This window comes from Hipposideros armiger, unplaced genomic scaffold, assembly GCF_001890085.2.
Source record: "Hipposideros armiger isolate ML-2016 unplaced genomic scaffold, ASM189008v1 scaffold_18, whole genome shotgun sequence".
Classification (NCBI taxonomy): Eukaryota; Metazoa; Chordata; class Mammalia; order Chiroptera; family Hipposideridae; genus Hipposideros; species Hipposideros armiger.
Window position 1 is genome coordinate 1399922 of NW_017731368.1, and position 9499 is coordinate 1409420.

Sequence of the window (9499 nt, forward strand, 5' to 3'; positions counted from 1 at the left end):
CTAGATTGAAGAACAAAAATGACAGCAACTTGTCTGTTCCCCTTCCCCCAATTCCCCAGCACTGTTCCCATCCCCCAATTCCCCAATAAAAATCTTAAAAGAAAAAAAAAAAAAGAAATAGTCTTAGAGGTAGACAGGGGCCAGATCTTGTAGGAGCTGGGAATTTAGGGTTTATTCGGAGAGCACTGGGAAGCCATTGATGGGTTTTTGTAGCAGGGGTGTGATATCATCTGATTTATTTATATTTTGGACTTCTCTATAGAGAATGACTATAGGGAGGCAAATATGGAAGCATGGAGATCTACTGAGGGCTCCATAAATCCAGTGACAGATAATAGTGGCTTGGATAGGAATGGTAACAGTGGAGGTGGTGGGATTCATGATACATTGTAAAGGCGTGCTGATACGCTTTGCTGATACATTGGAAGATGTGGCTTCTTGAAGCCCGGATCCATGGCCAGAGATTAGCCCACTGCAACTGCTAGTCATAGGAGGACAGCTAGCCTAGCGCCATGGGGCATGGTACATTGTTGTTCCGTGAGGCTTGAAATGGATTCCTTAAATAGCTTCGAGCAATGTATTCGGGTAGCTTGATTGATGCCTTCCTTATAAGAAGGCAGGCTCATTTCAAAGTTGTTTCCTTAATTGTTCGTTTCTACATAATTGTGTTAAAAACTAAAGTAAAGTTACACTTTTGATCTGTAGGTTTGCTTAAACCAGATTATTATTACCAGAAATGCTGATGGCCCTGTAATTACAAAGGAGTTCTACCATAGAAGATATACATTCGCATATATATATATATATATATATATATGTATATATGTGTGTGTGTGTGTGTGTGTGTATATATACCTCTAAGTGAGTTACTTCATTTCTCTGAGCCTCAGGACCTATGTCTATAGAATGAAGATAATACCCATTTAATAGGAATTTTAGATGAAATAATATACAAAGAGCGCAGTGCTCACTGCATATTAGTTTATTCCCTTAGTAGAAATACTTGTAACTCTGGTGGATTCTTCAAGAGTATTTTTCCTTTAGGCTATCAGTGCATTGTATTTATATAATGACTGCTTTCAGAGTGGTAAATAAGGAAGGAAGGTAGGAAGCTTAAAAAGTTGTATGAATTTCTCTACTGCAGCCTGACTGAATCAGAAAAACATGACATGTTTAGTGTTTCCATTTTCTTGTCTTTTGTTTGTTTAACTGTAGGAGTTAGTATGTTGGGGCTTAGGTCCTAAGATTTTAACATCCTTTAAAAACGTTATTTGACATTAGAAATAATAACTTGATAACATGAGACCATGTAAATCACACATTGTCTGAATTTGTTCTCGGGTTGTAAGTAGTGACTCGGGAATCATTTAGTTATATTCTTAATCATCAGTAAATCGCACCAGCAGAGATGGCACTCTCCAACAAGAGGACAGAAAGTAGATGGTAGGTTGGAGATTTTTTTTCTACTGTTACTTGCTGCCATCACCTTTTATAACTGAAGAGTTCTTGAGCAATTTCTAACCCATGCCAACCCTCATCCACACTTGTGTGTTGGGACTGTCGCTGAAGGGTCTTCATTCATGAAGTCAGAAGCATTTATTGATCATGTACTAGCTATATGCACATTTCATTTATCTTTGAGTCTTATTGTTCAGAAATTGTATTTTCCATTAAGTTTTCCAATTTTACTAACCTTGCATCCTGCCCATAATTCCTAAAACGAAAGTCCCTAAAACTTACGGGAAAATGTTCCGAACTACTTTGTCATTTTAATAGTGAGCCCCACATAAAAGTTGACATTCTTTGTCTTTTTGGTTTTTGGGGGGTTCTCTTTCTTTTTTTCCTTTTTTTTCTTTTACAATAAAGAAGGACAAAAGAACGTAGGTTTTTATTTTCTAAAGCTCCTAGCTGCTGTAAAACACAGAGATCTAACTCCATTACTTCAAAAAATTGTTTTGACTTTAAGCATATGGTTGAAAATTCTGCTTTTGTTATATGTACATTGTTTTTGACCTTATTCTCATGGCAGTTGTGTCCAAGTCTGGTGTATGGCGCAGATGAGTTGTCCTCTGGTGTCTCTTCCATAGGCCTGTAGAGCAAACGTTATGCCACCTTTCTGGTGTGTTTCTGTATGACCCTGTTGTTTATTATTTAGGTTTTGAGAGCCTAAGTAAGTACATTTATGGTGGATAGTTAATGTTACAATACAGTTTTATGGCGTTTTTTTGTTTTTGTTTTTTTTGCCATGAGGTAATTTTATTACATGATTCGGCAGTTTTGTTGGAAATACTGTGTGTAGAGTTTTTTTGTGGAACAGTTCTTTTCTGGATGAAGTCTCTTGTTTAACTTTTTTAGTTATTTAGAAAGAAGCTCTGTTTATCTTTTGAAGGTATTAAATTCAAAAAAGGAAGGCAATAGAATATCTAAGGTAAGAGAATGGACTCAGGAGAGAGGCCGACAGTTAAGTACTAGTTTTTACACTTGATAGCTTATGATTCTGTACAGTAATGCAACCCTATTGTAACTCAGTTTCCTCTTCTGTAGAATGATGATGATAATGGAGTATTATGAGGGTTCAGTGAGAGAAGCACTTAGCCCCAGAGCCAGCCATGTAGCCCTTCAGCAGTTCTTCAAATAGTTAAATATAGAATTACCATATGACCCAGCAATTCCATTCCTAGATATATACCTCAAAAAATTAAAAACAGGTATTCAAACACTTGTACATAAATGTTCATAGCAGCACTGTTCAAATAGCTAAACGGTGGAAACAATCCTAATGTCCATCAACAAGTAATTGGTTAAACTAGTGTGGTATACATCATGTCATGGAATATTATTCAGCCATTTAAAAAAATGAAGCACTGATATATATGCTACAACATGGATGAACCTTGAAAGCATTATGCTAAGTAAAAGAAGCAGACACAAAAGGCCACATATTGTATGGTTTCATTCATGTGAAGTAGCTAGAATAGGTTAGAGACAGAAAGCACATTGGCTGCCCGGTGGTGGGAAGGGGAACTGGGGGCTGACTGCTTAATGGATGTGGGTTTTCGTTTGTGGTGATGAAAATGTTTTGGAACTAGATAGATTTGGTTGCACAACATTGCAAATATACTAAATATCACTGAAATTGTACACTGTAAAAAGGTTAGTTTATGTGACTTTCACTTTAAATAAATAAATAAATAAATAAATAAACAAATAAATAAATAGATGTTCAGGCCCACCCTGAAGAGTTTTCAGTCTGCTAGTTGTGGAGCCTTGAGAGGAATAGAGATGTTTGTGCCAGAATGCAGGGTTCCTGGCTGTGCATTGTCATTGCTGAGACACTTCAAGAGGCCATTAGGTAGCTCAGTAGGGCTATCTCTTGGTTCATTTTTTTCTGGTTGGGGGCAGTGCAGTAGAGAATGGGGCTGCACAAAGTCAAATCCTGATTGTGTGCATCCATTTAAGGTTAACCGTGAATGTTGACATTTTGAGGTAGGCGATATAATGCTCTTATTTAGGAAGCCAGAAGGTATGTTTGCTTCAGAGTGTTTCTTGCTCTACCCCCTTCCAAAGAAAAATTTTAAATCTAGATTAGTTTCACTTGGTAGTGTATTGAAGGCTTCGTTCTCCTCTACTTCCCTTTAGGTGCCTTAGGCCCTCTGTTCTCATCTCCAAGGGCCCTTGAACTGGCATCAAGATGGCCAAATAATGGCAGTACCAGGCTCAAGCTCATTATGAACAAATGGACAGATGGTAATTTGGGCCCTTTTGCCAAAGGTTTCCTATGTAGTCCATAAACAAAATAAATGGCTTTATGTTTTCAATTTAATTTCCCATTTGTTTAATGGTGTTTCTTCTCTGCCAGGCAGTCCTGGATGTGGGTGAATCTGGAGTTGATAGGACAGGTTTCAGCCCACTGTGCCGAAACAGTTTCAATATAGGGGTGTTCTTCTCTGACATAATGAAGCAGTATGTATCCTATTCATTTTATGTGTACTTTAACAAAGGACAAAAGACAGGAATGGAGGGTGGAGAAGGGTGGGGCATGCTTATGAAAAGTATACATTTCCTTTCAACCAGGTTTATTTGTTTGAACAAAAATTCGATTCTAGTTTGTTTTTTTTTTAGGACTATGGAGAAAAGGCTGTATTTTTACTTTTATTTTCAGTTTTATCGTTCTGATAACTTCAAGAGGATGCATTGAAGGGCAACTTTTAAACTTTTATGGGATTCATATGTGTTTGGGTATGGGAGGTATGGCTTTTGAAGAAAAAGTGAGCTCTTAAACTGCTGAAATAGTATCATTGTGTTCTTGATAACTGAAGCTTGCGTCTTTAATTTTTAAAACTTGTCTTATTTTTGTAATGGATGTCTTTTTTCCTGTCTTATTGTATCTGAGCCTTAAGCTTCTCTGTAGTGATTAAGGTCTTTCCTCTAGGAATATCTTTGGAGTCTGTTGCCCCACTTTAGGACGCTGGCCTGGCCTGAATCACACTTCTGTCCCTCCCCATTTTATATATCTGGGCCTGATTTACAGGGTTTTCTGCCTCCTACATTCTTGTCAGAGGCTGCACCTTTTCTCACCCAAGAATGTATTTTTCTAAATTGCTGTGAACTGAGCTTCTGGCCAGTTAGACTTACAGAGTTGTCTAAAATAAGAGTAAATGGTTCAGAGGGTGGCTCTGAGTTTTAACACTCCTTGTTACAGATGATTGAAGGTTTTGATTATATGAGGGGTTTCTAGAATTCTGTGGGGGTGAATTCTTGAACTATTAAAATTAAAGCCAAGTGCCCTAGGAGGTAGACACACCACTAGTGTACACAGCTGATCTTGTTGTAACTGTTTTCTTTATAAAAATCTGTGTACAACAAATTGGTTACATCAAGTTTCTTTGCTCCTGGAAATTTATTGTTTCAAATTTGTTATTTCAACACTTAACTCTTAGCACTTGTGCCTGTACTTCTCCGACACTGGTGGATAAGACAGATATGATTCTTATACTAATGGAGTTTGGCAAGAACTTCGGAGGAGTATGATGAGTGGGGCAGAGAGAAATGTTAGATGCTGGGGGAATACCTGAGGTGCCTGATCTAAGTTGGGTACTCCGGGAAGGCTATGAGAGAGTGTGACTTAGCCTTAAGTATAAGGTTTTATCTATGTTGGGGAAAGGTCAGCAGGGTGCTTTCAGGTCAGAGGAAAGAAAGAAGAAATCATGGCTTAATAACCCAAGTTATAGGATAATTTTATTGTTTTGGCCAAGGGTGGTTGTATACTTTGGGTTTTTTATAAGTTAGTGTTGGGATTTATAGTAGTATTTCCTTTTCTGCAATATGACATTTTGTACCCAGATTTCCTCCAAAATATCTTTTGGACTGCTTGCATTGACACCTCCCACAGAAGCTAACATTGTCTAAACCTAGGGTTGGATGGAAGTTCTTATGTACATTAGGGTCATTTTTAATGACATTCACAAGATTTTTATGTCTTAAAATTTCCTTTTAAATTTTCAAGTTTAGTTTCTAAAAGACTAGACAACTTTTGCTTTGTAATAGTCATCTGTACAGTCTGTACTGACGTATTGGGTTGTCGGAAAAGTCATGACGGATTTTTTCTATGTTTTTCGTTGCAAAAATGTGTCATGACTTTTCTCACAACCCAATATAACTACTTATTTGGAGAGAGAAATAAAAAACATAAAATTTCAACTGGATTACTTAATTGAAGCATATGGATGTCAACAGGATAAGTCTTACAAACTCAATTTCTAAGCTGTTGTGTCCACTGTGTTTAAAGTGATGAATGATGGAAAAAAGTAAAAATTAAGTCATGTCCAAAGCTATGCTGTAGTGAAAGCTTTTATTTCATGGATGGTTCAGAAATGGTAGAAAGCTTGCTGTAACCATTACTTTATTTGCATAATTAGTCCATTTAAAGAATTATGGGGTAAAATTATAATTATCTCAAGTAGCCTGAATTAGTCATTTTTAAAGCTGTGATTATTTTATCTGCATGGAAATTTATTCATTATCTTTCCAAAATATTGTAAAGATCTTGATCCAGTAGAAGCTACATAGTTTATTCAGTCAAATTACTTCTACTCTGTTCTTGGCTGGAGAACTGTTTTGTGCTTGCTTATAAGGAATGTTTGGCTAATAAATGTCTGTGTAATGCATTCATTATAACCTGGTAGCACCATCTCAAACATCTTTGGCGGCTCCTTATCTGCCAAAAATAAGCTAAAAATTTTGCACAGAGGCAGATTTATGATGAGTCTAAGAGAAAGTATTGTAAAATGTGCAGTTCCTAAACAAATTACCAGGATTATTCAGCTAAACAACAACAACAATTCCTAAAAATTAAAAGAATGGAAATGAAAAAAAAATTTTTTAGCTAATGTTGTGGAATTTAAATTACTGTCAGCCCTGCAGTTTAGCTTAAATGCACACCACACTCAACCCGCAACTCAAAGCCTATTTTCTTTTAATTTCCCAAGAGAAATAGCAGGAGGGGCTCAGTCCACTTCTTTGAGATAACAGCATGTTTATGAGTCATGGAAAAATCAGATGGGAGGCTGCATTGGAAAGGGTACTTTAAAAGGATTGGGGGGGGGGGAGATTGAGATTAAAACAAATTGGCATTGGGTTGAGGCTTTTCATAACTGCCATTCAGAAAGTTCTGAAAACCACAAGCTCACTTGATGTCAAAAACCTGAACTGAACTGATGAAATGTTGTTTAGTCTTTATTCTACTTAGTGTGAATATTCATTTATTTTACTGAAGAACCATTTAACCTATTGGGTGTATTACAGAATATTTCACATTTGCACCTTATTACTTTTCTAAAATCTGAAAAATTCTGAATTTAGAAACATTTGACTCCAAGAATTGTGGGCCTATCATTCTGGGCAGTGAGAGATAAACTACAATAAGTTGTTTTTTTGTTTGTTTTTTGTTTTTAATAGGCAAGAAGAGGGTAGGATGGAGGTATGCATGGGACATGTACTGTAGACAAATAATTATTTGTTAGACTGGTAAAAGTTCCATTTTAAGAAAAACAACGTTCTTTTCAGGTCAGGCCATATTATAAACTGGTCTTCAAACTCTGGACAATTGGGATTTGAAGGAAGGAGTTGCTATTTGTCCAAAACAAGACGTAAATAATGATACACATTTATTGAACACTGACCTGTTTTCAGTATAGGTAAGCTCTTTTTGGGCAATAATTTTAATCTAAGCTCTTTTTGTGTGATATTTAATCTTCATACCAACCCTATTTAGAAGGTTCTACCCTCTACTTACAGATAAGGAAACTGGTTGTAAAGGGGCACAAAGCTAGTAAGGATAGAGCCTAGATGAACACTCGGGTAGTGTAGGTCCTTTACACTACTGTAAATGTAGTCTTTAACTATAACTGAAATTATTTTCTAGTAGAACCTTTTACTTGGGCTAGTCTGCATGGGACCTGTTCATGTAATGAATATTTCTGATTTTACTGAGTACATATGGTAGATGCTGAATGCTTACGAGACACACCCAAGGTGGGACTCAGATTTTGAAAACCAAATGTAATGTTTGGTCAAGTAAGATTGATGGTAGTGTTTTGGGTGGGGAAGGGAGGTGGATAGAAACCACCCAGAACTCTGAGAACATGTGTCAGCTGGCCCCTTCCAGAATTTGTCGATGGGGTAGAGATTGGAGTGTACATGATTACACCTTCCTCCAACTTCAGTGACTAATCATGATTATTCACAGGGTAAGGTGACAGTGATTGTGATGCACAATTTTCAGTCCCTTTCTCTTCTGCCTGGGAACACTTACTAGAATGCAAGAGTGGAATGCTGTAGGCCTTAAAAACTTTTGGTCTTAAAAGATAGTTACTAGCTATCTTCCAAGAGTACCAGTCTTTTCCTCAGGCTTTCGCCATGTTTAAGGTGATAAGATAGACATTTAGTCAATTTTTTTTCTCTTTTATGTTGTTTTCATACATGAACGGTAGGGACTGGGGAGTTTTATATACAATGGTTTGTTAACTTGTGTATGTTGTTTGAAAAGAAGTAACTTCCTACTTGAAAAATAAGACTAAGGCCAATCCAGAAAAGAAGGGAAGTGAATTAGAGGAAGTAAATTTGAAGGCTAATGTCTAATCTTAGTAACTTGAGCTTTTGAGAGTTTCTTTTCAAAAGGTTAGAAAATTAACTCTTATACCAGCACATTTTTATCCATTAATTTAGGAGGATTAAGTTTCTTTCATTCAGTTAGCGAACACATACTTCTGACTCAGTGCTATTTTTGATCCTGCTAGGCATTGTAGGGAATATAGAAATGAAGATATAGCTGTTATATTGGAGCTTACCAATGATAGTATCCAACAGTTAAACATTAGCTGTTAAGTGCTAGGAATTGTTGATTTTCCACCAACGCACCACTCGGTCGGCCCAGGAATTGTTGATTCTAAGTGCTTTCCTGTGTTAACTCATTTAATAATTACCACTATCCTATCTATTCTGGTATAGAGGCGCAAAGGGATTAGGTAACTTGCCCAAAGATTCACTGCTGCTTTGAACCCTAGTACCTGGCTCAAGAGCTTTCTACCAGTGCCCACAGTATTAAGTGATGCAAGTTCATATAGTTATTTGGGAAACAACACTGAGTAGACCAAGTGCTATAGGAATTCAGGGAGGAAGAACAATTTGGACTGGAGTAGCCAGGTAGGCCTCCCTGGGGAGGGTGTAACTCTTAGCTTTAAAGGAGATAAAGGGCAGTGTTATGAGTCAGGGGAGTCAGGTCTTGGCAGTGTTAAATTGTGCTTGAACACAGATAGTGCTGTTATACCTCCTTGTAGGGAAGAGTGGTGGACAGTGTTGTTTAGTCTAGGGAAGTTCTGTTGGGGAGAGGGGGCAATACACTTTTGTAGCCTCCAGGAGGTCAGATCCAAAAATAGATCTTTGCATATGGACTGCTTTGTCTCTTCCTTTTCTTTGCCTAATATATACTATGTAGATTTTTCCAAGTCAGTACATTTTAAAATTTATTAATCTTTTTCAAAAACATAATACATTCCATTGGTAGATTCAGACAGTGCAAAAGGATATATGGTTAAGAGTTTTCTGTGTCTGTTTAGAGGGATTGTCAGTGCACTGTTTGTTGTTTTTTGGTGACTATTAATTGTGCACCTCTGCCAAGCCCTGTTCTACATTTCTGTACATCCCACTGTAACACAATGGTGTGACAGTGTCCATACTCAGCATCTTTTTTTCATTTAATAATCTTGGAGATAACTTAACAAAGTTATTTATTTATTTTTAAAGGTTTTTATTGGGGAATTGGGGGGATGGGAACAGTGCTGGGGAATTGGGGGAAGGGGACAGACAAGTTGCTGTCGTTTTGTTCTTCAGTCTAGTTGTGGAGGACGTTGCTTCACTGGCCCACGTTGGCACCATCATTGCGCCCTTCCTGGGTGAGGCACATCAGTCGCCGGCTTCTGGACGGCCGCTCACAGCGGCT

General features: G+C 37.3%; 1 protein-coding gene across 3 annotated transcripts in view; it reads left to right on the top strand.

Annotated features, from left to right (window-relative positions):
- The window catches only part of RHOA (ras homolog family member A), a 59950-nt gene that overhangs the window by 6669 nt on the left and 43782 nt on the right, over positions 1 to 9499 (top strand). Inside the window, exon 1 of one of the 3 annotated variants that reach the window (XM_019631854.1) lies at positions 3663 to 3747. The exons of 1 other annotated variant lie outside the window; for it this stretch is intronic. In XM_019631854.1, the coding sequence (XP_019487399.1) occupies positions 3729 to 3747 (19 nt within the window). In that variant the 5' untranslated portion in view covers positions 3663 to 3728. Of the gene's footprint in view, positions 1 to 3662; positions 3748 to 7176; positions 7197 to 9499 lie in introns of those variants that run through there. One more of the 3 variants, XM_019631873.1, reaches the window with a different exon arrangement.